Source organism: Scleropages formosus, chromosome 20 (genome assembly GCF_900964775.1).
Source record: "Scleropages formosus chromosome 20, fSclFor1.1, whole genome shotgun sequence".
Classification (NCBI taxonomy): Eukaryota; Metazoa; Chordata; class Actinopteri; order Osteoglossiformes; family Osteoglossidae; genus Scleropages; species Scleropages formosus.
The window spans coordinates 11661514-11682935 of NC_041825.1; the positions used below are offsets into that span (position 1 = coordinate 11661514).

Sequence of the window (21422 nt, forward strand, 5' to 3'; positions counted from 1 at the left end):
ACAGGTATCAACTTAGAACAGGGTTCCGTTCCGATGACCTTGTCATAAACTGACTTCATGTAAGCCACTCATGTTAAGGGGGGCTGAGGTGGCAGGGCGGGTTTGCCCGGGGCCTGCTCTGTGGTGGGTCTGGGGTTCGAGTCCTGCTTGGGGTACCTTGCGGCAGACTGCCATCCTGTCCTGGGTGTGTCCCCTCCCTCTTCAGCTATACATTTAATTTATTCACTTAGCAGACGCTTGTCTCCAAAGCGACTTACAATGGATACTATGTATCGTTACTAGCCCACACACCTTATTCACCAAGGTGACAGCCTTGCGCCCTGTGTTGCTGGGTTAGGCTCCTGTTCGCCACAACGCTGCTTGGGATAAGAGGTTGTAGATATCATGTGCGTGATTCATGTTATGCTAATGCAGAATGAATAATATAAAGCACAGTATTCATTTTTTCATGCTGCACTATTTCTACTTTAATTTCTAAATCTGTTTTCTTTCATTTTTTTCATACCTGCACCACCAGAATGCGCAGGTTTTCACTTGCTAACCACTGTAGAAAAAAAAAAAAAAAAAACTAAAAGAATCACCAAAAAGGTTCTGTCAGTAAAACAGAGTTTTGTAACCAAAAAGTGATTGCTGATAGGCATACAGAGTCAATAGCAGATATTGGTTGCCTTGAAGCAGCGCGGACAGCAGATGGAACGGTCGTCGTTACACGTTACGACCAAAGGTTGAGACGCAACAAAAATAAGTTGGATGAGATAGCCAATGTTAAGCCCAGGTCATCAGAAGTTGAGGACTACATGTATTTTTTCAGATTCAAAGCCTTATCTTGGGTCAATTTCAAGCAACAGAACTATTATGAACTAGCAACTAAGAAACAACTAATGTGGTTCACATAAGAGGATACAAAACCGAGTGCTTACTGTAACACACCTTTCATACATACGTTATAAGAAGGAATCTCTGGTTTTTCTATACTTTTCCTTTGTATTGCTCCCTCAGGGCACCTTGTGCTTAGTTAGCATTATTTAACCTGGCTCTCTTCAGGTGACTGGTCCTTCTGAGGGCCCAGGATCCAGGCCACGGCTGAAGATGCTGTACCATCCCCATTCTGCTGTGAGAAGCAAAGGAAAGTGGCCCACAGGAAAGCACAGCAACCAGTGAATGTTGTGCGCAAGTACAGAGGTACCAGCACGAAGTTCAGGAACTGAAGATGAATGAGAAGAGCGAGAGTATCTCATTAGAAAGCTATGATGTATGACGTAGCATATGATAATGCAGAAAATGTCCTGTGTGTCTAATACACAATATCACACATAATACAAAAGCATACAATAAATCATTGTAATTTATGCATCCATTATGTACACAAAATTTGCCCCAAAAATCTTTTTTCGGTAGAAATCAGTAATTATAAATTAAACTACTAGAAGAATATTCACATGCACACATGAAATGTAAACTAATGTCTGTAACACAAAGTATAATCTGTATTAGTACATTTCTGTAAAATAGAGCTGATGAGATTGGATTCAACATTTCTCATGGTGAAAGCATTCAGATTCATACATTTACCTGCACAAATGGCCAGTACATTAGCCCAGTCTATAGCAAAAAAGAAAAAAAAAAAAAATCAGTGCAGAAATTATGGGAACACACTCATCTTTAACATCTGATGTCTACTGCAGTCTTGCTAACAGAACAGTTTCAGTAGTTATACAGTGGAATTTCCTAGAAAGAACTAAATGTATAACTAATGCTCTCAGTCCTGGTTAAACAGAGATGATTATGAACCAAAGCATGAAAAGAATACACCACACTCTGGTTTTCTCACTGTCAGTCAAGGAGAAAGCTGGATGGTGGTTTGGGAACGGAGATCAGCGTTCTAATCTTACCCTGTATGTGTTGAGGAATTTGTCTCTCCAATCTTGTAAGATATCATTCTTGCCATCCAAGAAACTCAGTCCTGAAGGAAAGAAAGACAACTATTAAAGACCAAATAGCAGGTCACGTTATTAATATTATAGATTCAAGTATAACACAATACTCTATTCAGTATTATACAATATTCAATATTTTAACCACTAGGGAAGGTTGTGTCCTGGTCTGAGCCGTTGGCTTGCAGTGAAGGTTTTGGGTTTGAACACTACAGCTGTAATGCTTTTGATCAAGGTGCTTACCTTAAAATGATACAGTAAGAATACCGTTCTGTATAAATGAGTATTTGTAAAATCTAATTTTCGCACTGTAGCCGAGCAAAAATAATAATGGTGTTTTCCGTACATGATTTCATCATGAGGAAATGGTGAGATAATTATAATAAGCATGTCCACCACCACATGACTTTTTTGCGTATTTATCCGATACCTGTATAAAACACGCTGGTGGCCACCGGGGCCGCCACGGTCTGGTCCAGCAGCACTTTTCGCAGCACCATTCCCACGGATCTTCCGGGAAAGCGGCGCTCCAGCGCGCGCATCCAGAAGTAATTGAAGTTGCCATGGAAACTGAAAGCCACGAGCGCGACCTTGCGCGTGTGAGTCCAGTCAATGTTCTTCTTCCGGGAAAACCACTGATGTACGCAGTCTCCGCCAGCGAACAGACAGCCGTACAGAGTCACGTTGGTGAGCCAAGGGTACCGTTTCACTTTTTCTAGAACGGTCGTTCTCATTTTCTTAACTTGAAGAAAAATGTAGCATACTTACAAGACTGCCAAGAGCAGAAGCTTGTCTGCGAATTAGGAGGAGGTGTCCACTTTTGTGAAAACTTTTCAGAAAAGACGCTGAGTGTTACGACGACGCAACGTTCAGTCCTGCTTATGTCAATGAAGATTGTCGAGATTTCGATAAGCGAGAGGTTCTCGTTGCTTAGTGAGTCCCAGCGATTTACATGGTGGTGTTACTCTTGTGAGGAGAGCGCTGCCAACTTGGTATGCAATAGGAAATCGTGCGAATTCCAGAACGCGAAGCCTGTGCACGACTGCTGCAGCCAATAGGAACACCCTCAACACCCTCGTCCTCCTCCTTGGCCACGCCCCCGCCTGACGTAACGTGAGACAAGTCAGCCATATTGGGGCGACTCCAGTAAAAACTTTTTTTTTTTAAATTTTTTTATTAAACAATTAAAACACTCAAAATACGTACAAGAACATTAATTTAGGACAATCGAACCTAGCCAGGGGAAATTAACAAACAAAATGAATAAAATATACACAAAACTTACTAAACACTCCAATAACTCCATCAACACCTTAAAAATACAGTATAATAATTCAGTCTAGACTAATGGCCTTCTTACAGTCCTCCATAGTGTTTATGCACTGCTTAAATTCTTTGGAGGTGGCATGAATTAATTTGTCAGAGCTGTTACCGTTTGCATAGAGGGTTTTCATTGCGCTATAGAAATAACTCCTGAATCCAAAACTTTGTAAACAGTAAAAAATAAAGGGGTGCACAACAGTATCAGAAGCCTTGTAGAAATCCAAAAACAATATACAGCTCTCATCTACAACAAAATTAGAATAATCAATGAGGTCTAGGACCAGTCTTATGTTGTGTTGAAAATATGCGTGTTACTAAACCCAGATTGATTTTCCTCAGTAACCAAATCGGACACATTTATTTATTTAGCAGATGCTTTTCTCCAGAGCGACTTCCAATGAACTCTGTGTGGTGTTATGAGCCCACACACCTTATTCACCAAGCTGACTTACACTGCTAGATACACTACTTACACTGGGTCACTCATCCATACATCAGTGGAACACACTCTCTCTGTCACTCACACTATGGGTGAACCTGAACAGCATGTCTTTGGAGTGTGGGAGGAAACCAGAGCAGCAGGAGGAAACCCACGTAGACACAGGAAGATCATGCAAACTCCAGCAGTACTACTCGGTGTGCCACCAAGCCACACTTGTTTAAATTATCTGACAAACACAGTGGCAAAAATTTTATAATCATTGTGAAGTAAACTAACTGGTCTCCAACTGTCAATAAAGAGCAAGTCTTTTTTAGGCTTAGGAATAAACAGATTACTCAGCCTAAAAAAGACTTGCTCTTTATTGACAATTGGAGACCAGTTTGTCTACTTAGCTCCATTGCTAAAATGCTGAGCACTGTGACTTCCGCATTCTGATGGTTACGTCTCCACGTTACATACGTCCCCGCAGTACAACAATGACCTTTGTAATAATACATTGATAAACTGCAACCACCGTTACATACGAAAGGGTGACTTTCTAAGAAATAGGCCGAAGTTGAATATTGATATTGCTCTGGGAAAGGACCAGCAATATATTCCATGGTTTTACTTGTTGATAATTATGTTTTGGAGGCACGACAATGCAAATAAAACAAATGAGAAACAAAACCAATGTCTTTAACTTCTGTATGTACCTAAATTTATCCTGTCTCTCTGCTCCCTTCTGTCCACTAATAATGGTTTAAACCAAATTCAGAACTGTGACAGCTGGCCTACTTCCCTGATGGTACCACTGTTCCTACTAAACACCAGCCAGTCATTGTAGCTGAAATAGTTTAAAATACAGCAGTAGGTAAAATAATTAAAAGACTGTGAAAATGCAAATTCTCTGATTCATCATTATTAACCAACTGCATGGGACTGCTGCACCTCACCTCCCTCCATTCAATGCTGGAACCAGAGTAAGAACTCAACTATCTCACAGCTGTTGTTGTCTCACCTTAACTCTCCTGCAGCTGTTTAATTGTTTGTTTGTAGGGTACATTGCAGACACCGAAGCAATACGATACGATAAGATGAAAGCTTTTTACTTGATTCACTTTTGCCAGGCTGTGTTTACCTCCACATTTATACTTTAAGGGCAAAATTCATTTTATGAGTTTATTCCCTCGAATACTTTTAGTAATATCAACCTAAATTATTTGTTTTTAAAATATCTTTTATTTTAGTTAAAATTACGCCTGAAGTTATAAGGCTAATCGAATAGGAATAATGAAAACATGGGAATTAAAAGTTCTTACCTATAAACTTTTAGCAAATTTTCTAATCCATGTTCATCATGTAAAGTGGTTGTAAATATACAGATGAGATTTTATTAGGATGCTCTGTAAGGTGCTCTCCATATACCATTTTTTGTCTTAATCATTCTTATCTTTTTTTGTCAGTTACTAAACGCTTGCTGCTGCAGGCTGCACAGTTTTCATAAGTGTTTTCCAGCTCTTATCATGTAAACACACACACAGAGACACACACACACACACACAGTCTGAAACTGCTTTTCCTGAGCAGGGTTCTGGTAAACTGGAGCCTAACCCGGCAACACATGGTGCAAGGCTGGAGGGGAGGGGATGCACCCAGGATGGGACACCAGTCCATCGCAAGGTACCCCAAGCAGGACTCGAACCCCAGACCCACCAGCAAGCGGGACCCGGCCAAACCCGCTGCGCCACCGCATCCCCCGTCATGTAATCAGTCGCACTTAAATTTTTCTACTTGTACTAAACATTAAACCCCTAATAGCTGCATGCATCTTCTGCAGTTCAGTTCTACTGTTAGTACAGTATGTATGGGCTTTGGTTAAAAAAAATCTGAGAACTCCTCACAGGCTCCTGTTTCAAATTCCAGTCCTGCTGCTGTACCCTTCAAGGCTTCAGTAAGGTAAAGTATTTGCCCTGACTTCATCCCATCATTACAGTAAAAACACTCGACTCCAAGAATAATGGAGGGTGATGAAACACTTTGCACTAAGTGCCGTTTCCCATTTCCAGTAATGAGTCATTCATTGCAGACGTGCTCGTGTAATTCAGTGAATCTGTGTGATTTTGCATATAATTTATAATTGACATGAAATACTGCAAGTTTGTAAACGCGAACAGACATCAACGGACTTGCGCGGGGGGGTCGCGCCCGCCCAATCAATGTTCAAGCGCATCAAATGTGACCCCCCGCAATATTTGTAATAAATCCATCGAATACTAATTGCTAATATAGAAGTTGCCACGCCCCTGACGACGGTAACCGGAGCGTGGGTCGCGAGGACAGACGGAGAAAAGCGGCGCAGCAGAATCATGGGTTGAGCGCGAGTCGTCGTCGACTGCGGTGTTCGCGCGCGCAGCACCAGGACGCGCGGTAGGACTGCAGGGGTCTGTCGGCGACTGCCGGGGTCTGCGCACAGATAGAGAGAGAGAGAGAGAGAGAGAGAGAGAGAGAGAGAGAGAGAGAGAGAGAGAGAGCGAAACACCGCGAGGGGCGGGGGCGCTGCCAGCGTGGAGCAGGAATTCCTCCCGGAAGCTCGTTGCGGTTACCCTACGTTACGTACGCGGTCCTACCTGTCAGTCCGGCGAGGCGGGGACGCCGTAGTAGTAGGGAATCGCGGCGAGCGACACGGCGACAGTGGAGACCGTGCCGAGACCGTGCCGGGCCCGTGCGCGCAGCGGCGCCTCGCTTCCCCCATGCGCTGTCAGGATGGAGCGAGCTCACGACCAGGTACCGCTGGGTGGGGGGGGTGTGTGGGTGCGTGGGTGGGCAGTGCTGAGCCGCAGTGATTGTTGTTGTCGTCAGTAAGAGCAGCTGAGCTGCATGAAATGACGCGCGCGAGGATCCAGTAATTGATCAATAGGTATTAAATCACAGGCGCACCAAGGCGCGAGCCCGGGGTCTTGCCCCCCCCCCACCCACAGTGTGTGCAAGCAAGTGTAATAATATTATATGATGTATACCCCATTATTTGTGTGTGATTCCACTGATTTCTTTCCTCTCTCCCAGTACCAGACAAGTTATTACACCGCACAGTGTGACCAGCAACTAAAACTTAGGCATCATGCTCGGGTTTATAATATCACATTTCCTTAATGCGTCTCAGTGCAGCTTTTTTTATGAAATATTAATGTGACAGTACAGTCTTACAGTGACACACTGAAGGATGTTTTCAGTAGCAGATATGGTTAGCAAATAGCAGTATGTTAAACGGCTAACCCTAACATGACACTGTGTACATGGTTTCAATATGAACAAACTGTATATATAAACTGTCTCTATATTATATATATCTTTTTTCTATTTCCTGCATAATTGGCAGTTTCGATCAGTCATAACCACAATTAAGGTGAATCTAATTCACAACTGAAATATGAGTTTCAATGTTATTATTACTTCATTTACATTTATCAACATGATTTTGTTCATTTGCCAGACACTTTTTTCCAAGTGACTTATTGTATCTATATGAAACAATTGAAAGGTGTATTACGCTGACAGATGGAAATATCTAAATGCAAACGCTTGATTTGTGGTTCATGTAGTTGGCACTTTTCTCTGAAGAGCGTAATGTCCCTGTGCTTTGCAGAGTGAAAGACATGAGCTCTGAGCTTGTGAACTTTATATCTTTATGTCATAAGCATTTGTGGATTCAACAAATCGTCAAAATGTTTTGGTACAGGGTGTGCCTTGTGCCTTGCCTCCTGCACACTGTTTCCTGGATAAACTTTTTATTGGACAGCTTTTTATCCATATGAATGAATGAATGAATGAAAATGTAATTTTTCTGAAAATTATGTGTCTTCTTTCTTATGCATAAAATACCCTTTACTTTGGTATTTAATTTGACATTTTTAGTCTAGACCTACAGAATTTTTTTTTTCATGAGAAATAATGTTATGGAATGATCTGGGTATGTAATGGTCATGTTACGACCTGATAATTTGGTACAGCCCGGGAAGACTACTACCTTCCTCCACCTCTCCCCTCTTGGTGATCCCGCGCACAGAGGTTCCAAAATCAAAAGCATAAAGGTTTTTGTTTCTGGATGCAATGTGGTGGAATGACTTCCCTCTTCTTTCTGTACATTTAAGAAGGGTCTTAAAACTCACCTCTTCCTGACTCACTTCTCTTCTCATCTCCTAAGCGCTTGTTAATGTGTAAATGTTTGTGTTCGATAATTCTGTGATCATAACTGTTGAATAATGGATAAACCTTTATGCAACTGCTTGTGTAATGTACATTGGTTCACGTGGTGGACTGTATTGTAATGCCCTCTTCGCATTTCTCGGTGAGATGTACTTTTGCTCTGGAGAAGATCGTCTGTTAAATGAATACATGTAAATGAAATGTAAATAATGATAATTCGAGCAGCTCACAGCAGGAATTTGCCTAACTGGGTTAATGACTGTTATTTGTATGTTTCTAGGTGGCTCTAGCAGAGCGTAGTAGATTTTTTTTACTAGCTTTTACTATAGGTAAAAGGCAAAATAAACATTAGGTGGACCTTTTATAAAACTATAGTAATGTAAGATTTTGTTTTACTTCTCAAGTAGATTTTTTTAAGGTCAGTACCATCAGAGGTGAATTATCTGTGTTGACCATTATTGCCCATAATACAATAAAAAGACTGAAATACAGATTAAAATACATAAGCTGACACATTTTGTTATGGAAAAGAGTTTTCGTCAATCAGCTAAATAATAGGATGCTTTTTCCTTCTCTTAGATAATCACTGACCCCATCCTTAATGAGATGGCGAAGAATATCGAAGAGGCCATGAAGATTCTGGAAAATGGGCAAAGGTACAAGGTCGTTTCTCTTTAAACTGGTATGTTTCGTCTTATTATAGTAAATTCATTGAAATGTCCCATGTATTTTCAGAGAAGTTGAAGAAAGGCAAAAATACATATTAAAGGACATTCCAGGACCGTTGCAGGGATGGTAAGTCAAGTGATTATGTTGTCATTATTATTGGCTGTCTGTATCACACTTTATTTTTTAGTTTCCACTGACACAGTGCAAATTTAAAATCTTCATATATAAAATAACACTAGGAGAGAAATACTTTGAGTACAAGGCCTTTTTGGGTTGTTTCTTTACTTTGCAGTGGCCAGGATGTCAGCAGCATCCTCCAGCTGATCCAGAATCTTATGTATGGAGAAGAAAAAGAAGACAGTCAGAGGTAGTGACAAATTTGACTGAAATTGCTTGGGAAACTGATATTAGCATATTTTTTAACAGTAGAAAAGAGGTCTGTTGTATATTGTCAGCTTGACGAGTTGGATTTCATTATTTAATTGCATGAAAGATTAACAATAAAGATGCCGTAGCATGACCTTCATGTTGTGTCTATCTGGCAGGATGCACGGTTTAGGGGAGAGGGGTCACGTGACCCTCCTGGGACACAGTCTGGTGGCGTATATCTCTGGGCTGCACCGGGAGAGAGTGAGACGGCTAAGCATTCGTGTTCAGTCAGACACCACCCTCTGGCTTTGCCGAATTTTCAGGTGAACATGAGCAGTTATACACTGGTTCCCAGTTTGGGAGGCCGCCTGTAACTGCTGTCCTTACGCTTTTGGATTCAGAAGATGCCCCTTCATATAATTTTTGCTTTAGAAGAATAGGTCTTGCAAACAAGCTAGCCTAATTAAACAATTCTGTCTGTTAACTCAGGAAGATCCGTGTGAAAACCTACATTTTCATAACACTGAATGGAATTGTTTGAGTGTCAGAACTAAAAGGTGGAGCTAAACTGCTCTTGACAATCTTTAGAATGAGCATTTCGCATATCCTGGTATGTCCTCACTATTGAAAAATCAATTTAGTCAATGTCTAGATTTTTAGTAGGCACAACAAAATGAAGAACTCCAAGTAGTTTATGAATATAAATGACCCTGACTTTTGTTTGCAGGTATGAGAATGGCTCAGCCTATTACCACGATGATGATAGAGAGGGACTTTTGAGAGTGTGTCGCCTTGTCCTTTATTCCCGCTATGAGGACTACGCCACCGAGGGCTATGCCGTGCTTAGCTGCAGGCACCCTGTTATCTACCAAAGCTCTGCTTGCAGACCGGGGCTGGGGCACTACCTCTGCAGTCAGGTACAGGACAGCCTTTACTTCAGATTCACAAATCAAATGTCCCATCTAAACCAAAGCTTTATTTAAGGGTTTGTTATCCGTTACATGTTCACCTTGTTCTTTCGACTGGCTAAGCAGGATTGCAAACTTGCTCTTGTTCCTCAATCATGCATCTTGCTTGGCAGGTTAAAAGCTCTGCATTATGCAATCTGCTTTACCACAATAGAATGTCCTCTGTTCGGAAAATCAGTTTAATGCAGTAATGGATATTATACAGTGTCCCTTTTCATTGTACAAAAAGCTGTTATTCATTGATAAATACAGTTGTAATACTACTGCGTAATATTGCTGCTGTTGGATGGCTAAGCTGTTGTTCCAAATACCATTTATAATATTGAGAAAGTACGCAGCTCTTTTCACGAGAGTAACAGAAGGGGAAACTGAAGAGATTATTCTCAATTATTCACAGTTATTATTCAGCTTTTATCAGATGCAAGTATGTAATAACTGCTAATGCTTATGTGTATATAATGGGAAGAAGATGGGCAGAAACACAATTAAAGGTCATCAGCAGGTAATAGCGTGTGGAAACATATTCTCAGTGTGGAGCAGCGTTATTAGGGTTGAGTCTTGGCTAGAGCAAAAGGCTATGATTATGCTGTGTCTTTTGTATAGCATGGCCATTGTTCACTGCTTGATAGGCTATCAGAATACAATAGACTGTTGCCAGGGAACCCATGAAAGTGGTTTGACAAGATGCACTTGCTGCATTCTTGATAAGTGAGTACAAATGTCAAGAATGAGGCTTAGGAGTTGCACTCTTACTTTACTAGTTTCTTAAACTTAATTCTTTAGTTCAATATTTCTGCTATACCTTTGGCCTAGTAGTTATATTTTAAATTGTTTTTTGTAGGATGTAGTGAAGTTGTTCATCGTCAGTGATTTTTGCATTGCAAGAGACTGGGAGCAGCATCTGGGTAGTTGTACTCTGTTCAACAGTGCATGTACTGTCACTAGTGAACAAAATGCATTTTTTTTTTTGTTGTGTCAAACTAAGTGAATGTGTTGTTTCTCCCCAGCTGGGCTTGGCCCTGTCCAGTCTCTGCACCGTACCTAGTAGTACTACGTTCGGATCCGAACACCAAATGGTAAAGACAAATATATGCGTTTTTGCTGCGACATCTTCTTTAATGGCTTTGTATTGCATTATTTCTTATCTGTTGAAGAAATGTTATAAAACTGTGTCACACCTGTTTGCCTTGCATGAATGAGCCACATTATTATGCTCAAATATTTTTGACAAATTAATTGTCCTAGATAATTTAAAACTACTCAGTAAAATCACTTAACTGTTGGAGGGATCCATTTGATTTAACATGATTTCTGAACTGAATTCAAAACTGCGTTATGAAACGGAACCGTGTTCTCAGAATTTCAGGTGGCCGCAGTCACACTGATGTGTTGCAGAATCGTGATGCCGCATCACCTTGCTAACGCTGCCTTTTCTCTGCAGGATGTCTCTGTCCTGGACAGACTTATTAAAGATGATGTGAAGTCAGGGAAGGTTCCTTTGCTGTTGATAGCAAATGCTGGTCAGTGTGGATTCATATTTCAAAACATTTCATGTTTTCAGCTTGTTATATGATTTTCAGAATTTTTTGGGATCTTGGGTATGTGAATGTTTGCTGTGAAGAATCGGAGGAAATCAATGCAAGTCTTTAAGAATTAACTGAATTTTCTGAGCATTACCACTGCTGAAGTGCAGCCTAAATTACCTTAGCTGTTCACATACCGCAAGTACTGCGTTTGTCTCGTAGGAACAGCAGGTGCTGGGCATACTGACAAGCTGGGGAACCTAAGGGAACTGTGTGACCAACATAACATGTGGCTTCATGTTGAGGGGTAAGTTTCTTTCACTCTGTCACATACACATACACACAGCTTGTACAAGTCGTACCGCTTTTTCTCATTTTATTTTTTTATCTCTGGTCCATTATGTGGACGTATGTAGTTAAATGTATGGGCTACAAGTAAAGTAGTGCATTAGTACTAAGTTTAATTTTTTTTTTAATCTCCTAATGGAATTATCTGTTTGTTTTAGGGTTAACTTGGCAACCCTGGCTTTGAGTTGTGTGACTTCCTCGGTTTTGGTATGTGGAAAAAATCCCTGGATGTATTCTTGATTTCATAAGGTTACCCAAATTTTGCAGTTTGTTCTCTGACTCTTCTTTTTTTTTTATTGCACCCAACTGGTTTCTAACTCTTGACAGGCAGCCACCAGATGTGACAGCATGACCCTCACTTTGGGTCCATGGCTAGGGTTGCCTGCTGTGCCTGCTGTCACGCTTTACAGGCATGAGGACCCAGCCTTAGTAAGTTATGGTTTATTTAAAATACATGAAGTCCATAATTACCATGCTTAACTCCTTACATTTCCTATACCACAGCATTAAAATGTGGGGTGGTTAATGTACCTGTTTTGTGTATTTTCTATTAGGCTCTTGCCACAGGTTTGGCTTCCACTCAAGTAGCGGAGAAGCTCCGTGCCCTTCCTCTTTGGATGTCATTACAGAATCTTGGTCATGACAGGATAGTCAAGAGGATTAAACATGCCTTGAGGCTCGTAAGCAGTCTTTCTGCAGCAGAGTAATAAACAACGGTGTCCACTGTGTAAATAAAAATGTCATGTTTTGTAATGTACTTGATCTTCCGATTAACTCCATCATCTGTTTTTCACGTTTGTAGAGTGAACGGCTCCTGGAACATCTAAAGAAGATGACTTCCATAAAAACTCCAGTATGTCACTTTGTTAGCTAGCGGAGTTTAATTTCAAAAAGCAATATAAAATACGAAAAAAAAAGATAATTTTTATTGATTTTATCAGTGAAAACTAGGCAACATATAAGTGGAGCGCTGCTAGGTTTCATTAACAAGGTGCTGAAAGAATGAATGATGAAATGGCATGGACTGTAACATCCCACGTCCTGCCAGAACCAGTGTCATTGCTTTCTAATTGAAGCAGTGATGCGCAGTGCAGTTCTGAATGAAAAGAGTTAGTTAACTGGTCAATTCTGCTCCTTTCTGTGTTACCATCATCAGGATGACCTTGACAGGCAGATGTCTCTTCTCGAGGCTTTGAACATGGTAAAACACTAGATCCGTTAACAGGGATGCTCCGTTAACTAGTTTGTCGCCTGTGTGTGTAACCAGTAGTGAGAATGAATGCCTTGGTTTCAGGGCGTGGTGTCGCGTTCCCGGGTTCCTCTAATCTCTGGGGGTTCTCTGTGGGATGTCCTGGGCTCTCTCATACTGTCTATTGTAGGTGGGATCAACCCTCTACCTGCTTTCTTTCACACCTCTCCACCTCTGCTAAGCTTCCTCCTGTCATGCTCACTCACTCGTTCACTCGCTCTGAGATGCTGTTGTTGAGACTCAGACCTGGGGCTCAGTTGGATCTCTTCATCCCGATCCTGTTAGAACTGCACTTTTAAATGCCACTTTGTAGTCCACATGCTTGCTTCCATTGTTGGGATGTCAGTTATGGGCTCCATTGGCTATAAAACCTCATTGAAAATGTGTGCCATAAAAGCTCATCTTACTCACATTGACAAATACCCGCCAAAGAAGTCGGCATTACTGGATGCTTGGTTTTTCTTGAAAAGCCTTCACGAAAAACTTCATTTAACAACAAAGGCAAAATCACAAGAGCACAGCTAGTTCCAAAAAGGTACCTATTCCAGGTAAACTCATAAAGTGTTTGATTAACAAAGATAATCTGCTGGAAACTTTAACACCTTAATTCTTTGAAACATCTGAAATGGCAGAATATTACCTTTTCAGGTTTTTTTTTTTTTTTTAATCTGAAAAAGATTATCTGATCAATCTGGAAATAAAGATATGAAATGTGCTTTTCGGACAGCACAGGTCAAAGTGTCTTTCGCCTTTTCATTGGATTCTAGAAGTAGGAATAACCCAGGAAGGGTATATATTGTTATTTCCTTGTGCTCTCATGTTTTTGACTCCTTTTTATGCAGAATGCCCTCCTTATAATTTTTCTGTATCTTATTACTTTTTGGTGGTGAATGTCAGTGCAGCATACAGTAATTCAGAGATGTGCATGCACCTTTGAAAATGACTCTTAAGGCCTGTTTGCGGTTCAAAACAACATGCATTCTAAAGTGCTCTGTTTATAAAACCACTTTTTGAATTATATTATACTGTGATTTGGAATTTTACACCTTAACACTTTCTTCAGTATCTCAGTATTACATGTTGTTGCTGCCCAGTGTTTGTTTCTCTTTTTAAATTGATACCAACTGACCCATATATCTAAATTTTTACTTTAGGCAACACGTTTTCTTTCCAGATCAACTACAATAGCTGAAATATATTTTGCCCCATTTGACGTTCTCAGCAATTTTTATTCATAACTTGGAATACCATCTTTAGTGTGCATGTCTTCACCACATGCTCAGTATTTGTGTTACAGCATAACTATATGTGACTTTGACAGGCTATAAGTAAATTATTATCCTTCGCTGTGTTTATCAGGTGGAGGATGAGGTAAATTCTCCGATAGTGCTGTTCAAGTTCTCCCAGGAGACCAGTCCGGGTGAGCTCTATTTTACGTTGCATGGTGGATTTACTTTATGGTGTAATTTGAAAGACATTTTGTAGGTAATCAAAAATGAAATTGCTATATCAAAGTTTACACCAATGTCCTTAGAGAGTCCAGAGTCCAACGGAGACTCTCTTGATGAATATTCCGAAGGTGAGATTGAATTTCAGGACACCCTCAACAGATGGGTAAGGTTATTTTTCTTCTTTTTAACATGTCCGTTTAAGCAAGACTTCTAGCTCTATAATCAAGAATTAATAAAAGGCTAGAACACTGCAGTGTTTCATATGGCTTTTCTGACGATAAAATGATCCTTTTTGTGAAGAATAATAGTTTCCCCCTGCATAATGAGCACTCGCATTATGAGACATTCCGAATTTGCACTACACACACACACACACACATTTTCAGAACCGCTTGTCCCATACGGGGTGGCGGGGAACCGGAGCCTACCCGGTGACACAGGGCGTAAGGCCGGAGGGGGAGGGGACATACCCAGGACGGGACGCCAGTCCATCGCAAGGCACCCCAAGCGGGACTCGAACCCCAGACCCACTGGAAAGCAGGACTGTGGTCCAACCCACTGCGCCACTGCACCCCCTCGAATTTGCACTAATAAACACATTTACTTTATACGCTATAGCAAGCTATCGATTCACATTTGTGAGAAACGGGGGGTGCGGTGGCGCAGCAGGTCCGGCTGGGGCCTGCTCTGTTGGGGGGGGGTCTGGGGTTCAAGTCCTGCTTGGGGTGCCTTGCAGTGGACTGGTGTCCTGTCCAGAGTGTGCTCCCCCTTCGCTCCCGGGCTGGGCTCTGCTTCGCTGCAACCCCGCTCAGGACAAGCGGTTCCAGCCTGCCTGTGTGTGCGTGCGTGTGTGTGTGTCATATGCAAACAGAAATTTCAATTCAAAATAGACCTTTGATGTCAAGCGCCAAGGGGGCGCGGTGGCGCAGTGGGTTGGGCTGCAGTCCTGCTCTCTGGTGGGTCTGGGGTTCGAGTCCCGCTTGGGGTGCCTTGTGATAGACTGGCGTCCCGTCCTGGGTGTGTCCCCCTCCCCTTCTGGCCTTACGCCCTGTGTTACCGGGTAGGCTCCGGTTCCCCGCGACCCCGTATGGGACAAGCAGTTCTGAAAATGTGTGTGTGTGTGTGTGTGTGTGTGTGTGTGTGTGTGTGTGTGTCATATGCAAACGGAAATTTCAATTCAAAATAGACCTTTGATGTCAAGCGCCACGCAAAGCAAGCAGCCTCTCTCCAGACATGGTGTGGCTTCTCCTGTGGATCTCAGTTTTCTTATAACCATGTGCCCACTCACAAGTATTTCTCAGAAATCTTCATTTTTTGTCACTGCATAAAACTATTATCTGAAGTTTCATAGAAAGTGGTAAAAGATGTTGAAAGGGCAAAAAATGAGGTCTTTCCTATCAGTTTAAAACTGATAAAGGGATAAAATACTAGGAATTCTCTTGAAAGGCAACATCATTACAAATAACTGTGTGTAATATGCTTTGCATTTTTCTCAAATGCAAAGTGACACAGATGGTGGTGCTGGTACCTCCTGGTCTGTGGGTATGGATGTGTTTGAATCCCGTTTAATCTTTACATGATCTCCTTGTGTTTGCGTGGGCTTCGTCACAATCCAAAATGTATTTTGGGTGAATGTGGCTTACTGTGAAAGTAAATAAGTGTGTGGTTGCACTACAATGGACTGGCATTCCATCCAGAGTGTATCCTGTCTCATGACCCACACTTCCAAGACAGGATTCAGACCACAGCAGCCCTGCATTGGACAAGTGGCACATACTCTACAAATAGCTCAGCTGAGATGGTTTGAGAGTTGCGAGTGGTTACAGTGATTATGCTCATTATGCACGGGAAGCCTGTAGATTTTGCAGTTGTATATAAACTGCTTATTTACTTATTGTCATTGGACACCTGTTGGAGTACCTCACCCTGTAACAATTACTGCGGCACATGAAACATGACATGGGGGCTTTTCTGAGGCTCTACACAGGCCATAAGCATGTTTTCAACTGGTGTATTACAGCTTGGTGAACAGTTGGCCCAGCAGGTGCCATCCAGTGGGGTGGACCTAGTGCATCTGGAGGACGAGGGCAGCTGTGTCCGCTTCAACCCCCTTATGACTTCTGCATGTAAGAGTCACAGCTCTCTTACCTTGCTTTAATAAAACATTGTCTGTATTGGAAAGATATACTTAGTAATAAGCATTACTTTCTTTAGAGCTTGGGACAGATCGACTGCAGGTGTTTTAAGTGCAATACTAGGGAGGCTTAGTTCATAATGTTTACTGTGCTGTGCTACTGTGTGGCCCAAGTACTAGGTACGCAAGATGGTGACGTGGATGCTCTTATGGAGAGGATAGGTGAGATGGTGCCTCTTCTGAGCTTGACCATGTGCCTCAGACACGAATTTAGGGAAGAGGTGTCCAACCACAGCAACCTTACCTATGTGGAGGACCTGAACTGGCCAGGATTGGGAGGCATTAGGTGAGAGAGAAATGAAGACATGCAGAGAAAAAGACTACAAAGTGGACAGAGATGCTGAATAGTAGAAACACTCCACTTTGTCCTGACAGGTACAATCCTACCTGCAAAGACCCTGATGAGAGTAAGAGGCAGCTGCTGCAGGAGAAGATCAACGGCGATCTTCTGAAGAATCTACAACAGCTAGAAACAGAAGTGGAATTCTCCACCGGTACAATTTGCTTCCTCCTCTCTGTAATACAGTTTGCCCTTTGGATGTTAGTTTTGTTCTCTGATATTAGGCTGTGCGATAAATTATTCATAGTTTTTCCAGTTTTACTTTTCACCTGTGAATATCCATAAGCCAAACTCTGTCGTAGCCCTCATAAAAGAAAGAATATTTTATTTGTGATTATGTCATATGTACTTTTCCATTGTTAGATCTGTGATGTATGATCAATGTGCTCCTGCTGATTTGTTAGTTGTCAGTGCATGTGGAGTTTATTTTGATTTTTGTTCTGGTTTCCAGCCTTCAATTAACATTCATCCCCAACCCTCGTATTAAACAGTTCGTTCTTACCCTAACACCCTAGGTCCTGAGTTTAGTCCAGAAAAAAGCTGCATATTTATTGGCATGGCGACAGAGAACCTTGATGTGGCCAAGCTGGTAGATGCCATTGCTGCCATGGGAAGAGACATTGAGGAAGGTAGTAAGGTAAACACTGAGAAGGCTTCCATTCAGCTGGTCAATGGACTAGTTTTCTGCCAAAATTTAAATTTAGCTTAAGCGGGCTCTACTCAAAGGGGGAGGCACGGTGGCGCAATGGGTTTGGCCGGGTCCTGCTCTCTGGTGGGTCTGGGGTTGGAGTCCTGCTTGGCATGTCTTGTGATGGACTGGTGACCCATCCTGGGTGTGTCCCCTCCCCTTCCAGCCTTGCGCCCTGTGTTGCTGGGTTAGGCTCCGGTTCACCGTGACCCTGCTTGGGATAAGCGGTTTCAGCCACTGTGTGTGTGTGTGTGTGTGTGTGTGTGTGTGGGTTATACTCAGTCATGTACCTGTCATGATCAGTCAAGCGGTACATGCTGACTCCTCTTTCTTTCATCACTAGCTGCTGGACAATATGACAGAGACGGTGCAGAGAGGAATCCAGGAGGCTGAACGTCAGCTCCAGAAAGCTAATGAAGAGAAGATTATGAAGGAGGTTGATATTAAGCTTGTGTGTTATTTTTTTCCAGAGTTTTTTTTTATGAGATATACCCCTTGTATCCCTTGCCAGGATGTGAGAATAATGGGCTTATCATTGTTTATTTTGTGATGTGTGCTTGTGCCTCACAGGGTGTACTACGGCAGATTCCAGTGGTAGGCTCCGTCCTTAACTGGTTCTCTCCTGTCCAAAGTTCTGTCAATGGCAAGACATTCAATTTGGTTGCAGGTACAAGTCCTCCTGTTTGTTAGAGGGGCGTGCATTTTTATTAAGATAATTATCAGTGGAGCTCCATAAATTTTCTTTAAAAAGAATGAACAATAATTTGGTTTAAAGCAACACTAGTAGCCCACCTGTATTAATATCAAGAGTGCTTTCAAGCTACACAACACTCGACACATTGGATGCTATAATAAGCCAGTTTTTGTGTGTTTGCATAGGCTCATTAGACTCAACAGAATCTATATACTCCATGAAAACCCAGCCTGTAAAAGAGACAGATCTCACCCCAGTCTTCAATATTACCAAGCAATCAGATGGTAAGTGCTTTCATTTTACAATTATTACTCCACTAACTAACCCTAGTATACTACCTGAGTGTATGAGGGTTACTGAGGTGTTATTTTGTTAGGTACAATGAACTGACAACTGCTAGTACAGTGGACTTATTAGTTTGCTTCAAGTAAATCATGGATTTACAGTAGAGTAGCAATGTGCCACAAACAGGCAATACTGGTGTCTTGTAATTCCTTTGCTGTGGGTTTGGACATGGGTTTGAATCCAGAACGATGTGGATGGATGAATAATCCAGAATTCTGTAGATTTTATCATTATATATAGTATTTTAAGCAGCCTGGAAATATACTTTCAGAGCCTCTTGTCCCTCTAAAACCACATTCTTCACTATGTACTTTTCCACGTTCCTGGTCAGGCCCTGATACTCTTCTGCTTGGATTGTTGAGTCAAACCCTTAGATGGTCTTTGACGTATAACATCTCCGGACTCTCCAGACTTCTCCTGCCGAACTGATCGTTTTAACTACCTATTAACTTGAACACTTTAGCTGGTAGCCTTTTGTCATGTCTTCAGCACCACCATTCCAAAAAAAAGACGCTTAGCTGTCCCTCCCATCTGTTCATCTCATCCAATCCTCAAACATAGTGTTCCCTCTATTTTCTGCTGGCTCCCACCCTACAGAAACCCTTAATATCCGCTGCTACCTTGATAAGCAAAGGGAGTAAACAGAAACACTGCACCTCATATCGGCCTTCCCGCATTTAGTCTAATGAATCCCTATAATCTGAACGCATACCTATTTTTTATAGAAAGGCTTATTTACTCACGTACTGTTTTTCAGGGAAGAAGCTGTTCCACCGCTCACCTGCATCCTCTGAATCGCTCAGTGTGGCCAGTTCTGTGAGCCAGCCAGGTGATGTTGAAACGGTACATTTTCAGGTTCCTGTTGCTCAAGTGTACTCCACCGAAACCACTGAAGACCTACCCAGCAGGCCCTGCAGGCCCTCTCATTCTTCAGAGGACTCACTGGCAGAGGAGGTGGAGAACTAAAGTGGGGCTGGGTGGGAGGAACTGAAGGGCTGCCAAATGCAGCAGGAAGACCCTTTAAAATTGGGCACTGCGAGTTGGGGGGGGGGGTCAATTACTTTGTCACAGCTTGGCATAGCAGCAAAGTTCGAGCCTTCTGAAGTGGCTTTTCCGCAGGCATCGAGGTAGCGCAAGTGTGTGTATATGATTTTCTCACCTAACGTATGTAATAAGGACAAATAGATGAAATAGCATTTTATCGAGCAAATGAAAAATGGGAATCCTATAAAATGAAAGCAGAAGCAACATGCAGCAGCTAGAGGACAAACTTTTATACACATTATACCTTTTAGTTATTAAAATTGCATTGTATGTTACATTAGTTGAAATAATCTTTTTGCTGAAGGGTCAGAAGAATGGCTCAGGGAAAAAAAAAAAAAATCTGGGCATCTGGGAAAAGAGAGAAAATTTTGGAAGTCTCGGCAGCGAGCCGCACATGTTTTTGTCGTTATTTGTACATGCATACATGTTACAGTTTTGTTATACATTATGCTGTATTGGTGGGTGATGTGTGCCATGTGAGAAACAGGGCTACTTCTATGTTCAGGACACTTACTTGACTGTTAAAATTACTTCATTCACTTAGAAATGTACATACTGCTGGTCATGGCCTCCAAACATACTGTTAAAGATGACTGTTGGGAAAAATGACAAAAAAATTCCACAATGCACTTTCCTGATGTTACGTTGTTACAGTAGTATATTAACGTTAGTATTATGATGATCATTATTACCACTATGGACAGGGAATTGTCTCATGTTTAAGAAACTGAATGTAGTATAAAAATGGTTAATCTTATAGATCTGGTTTTACATTTTTTACACGTTTTGACCAAACTTGAATAAGTGTACACCCTTCTTAACAGGTCAAAAAAGCATAATGGTGGCACAGTGGTGCAGCAGGTGGTGTGGGTGCCTTACAGAGCCTTAACTGTGCCGTCAGATGTGGGTTTGATCCCTGCTCGGTCTGTGTGGAGTTTGCATGGGTTTCGGGCCACAGTCTAAAGATGTGTTTCATGTGGATTGCTGATTCTAAATTATAAATGTGTAGGGCCACCCTGCGATGTACTCTGCCGTGGCTGGTTCCTGTGCTTCCAGGATAGGCCCTGGACTGCCATGACCCAGCAAAAGAGACATTATCTATTCATGGATAACGAATGAATAGAAAGAGTAGATGTTTGAATATTTTTAACTCACTGTAAGAAATCACAATTGAAGAATTCCGTCACAAAGTCAGATTTGAATTTAGTTGAACTCTTGTTTTATACCCTTCCGTATTAATCGTTTCCTTCTGGCATTTTCTGATTTTTCTCCCAAAATTGAAATATTGGTACAGCTGATTGATAACAGATACAGCTATGATTCCAAGTCAAATATAATATACATATGTAAATCTACAAGTTTAATTTTAGGTTTACTCATTTTCATTAAAAAAAAATGCATGTAGTGCCAAGACATTTTAGAAATTTCAGTTAGAATGTAGGGATTTCCCATGCTCTTTTTATTTAATTATATAAATGAACCATTTAGCAGGAACAGGAAGTAATTTTAGCATTTTAGTTTCTGCAATATAGCCAATGTTGCACTAATATGACCAGATTTTTATTACAATGAGGACTTTAATTTCTTCGTATAGACTGTTATTGCTGTTTTGTTCATTGTGTTGTTCAACAGGATGAAAAGTTCTTGTTTAACTTT

General features: G+C 41.5%; 2 protein-coding genes across 5 annotated transcripts; one reads left to right on the top strand and one right to left on the bottom strand.

Annotated features, from left to right (window-relative positions):
* Positions 1-290: 290 nt before the first annotated feature.
* LOC108927559 (mpv17-like protein) lies at positions 291-3086 on the bottom strand. 2 transcript variants are annotated; one of them, XM_018740970.2, is made up of 4 exons: positions 2365-3086; positions 1893-1963; positions 1573-1602; positions 291-1111 (listed from the first exon to the last, which is right to left on the bottom strand). In XM_018740970.2, exons 1-4 carry the CDS (start codon positions 2666-2668, stop codon positions 1022-1024), a joined length of 495 nt encoding a protein of 164 aa, XP_018596486.1. In that variant the 5' UTR covers positions 2669-3086; the 3' UTR covers positions 291-1021. The 2 variants fall into 2 exon arrangements, with proteins under 2 accessions (XP_018596486.1, XP_018596478.1); XM_018740962.2 differs by having other exon boundaries at positions 291-1204; positions 2365-3085.
* A 2342-nt stretch (positions 3087-5428) lies between these two features.
* Positions 5429-21375, top strand: LOC108927375 (pyridoxal-dependent decarboxylase domain-containing protein 1-like). 3 transcript variants are annotated; one of them, XM_018740657.2, is made up of 24 exons: positions 5429-6108; positions 8464-8540; positions 8620-8679; positions 8846-8920; positions 9099-9245; positions 9650-9839; positions 10898-10966; positions 11332-11410; positions 11636-11720; positions 11920-11968; positions 12089-12190; positions 12316-12441; positions 12564-12614; positions 12918-12962; positions 14370-14430; positions 14545-14624; positions 16482-16587; positions 16770-16941; positions 17031-17149; positions 17511-17632; positions 18027-18119; positions 18254-18350; positions 18563-18661; positions 19480-21375. In XM_018740657.2, the coding sequence occupies exons 2-24, from the start codon at positions 8491-8493 to the stop codon at positions 19686-19688; spliced, it is 2286 nt and encodes a 761-aa protein (XP_018596173.1). In that variant the 5' UTR covers positions 5429-6108; positions 8464-8490; the 3' UTR covers positions 19689-21375. The 3 variants fall into 3 exon arrangements, with proteins under 3 accessions (XP_018596173.1, XP_018596157.2, XP_018596165.2); XM_018740641.2 differs by lacking the exon at positions 5429-6108 and adding an exon at positions 6142-6465; XM_018740649.2 differs by lacking the exons at positions 5429-6108; positions 12918-12962 and adding an exon at positions 6144-6465.
* Positions 21376-21422: the final 47 nt, after the last annotated feature.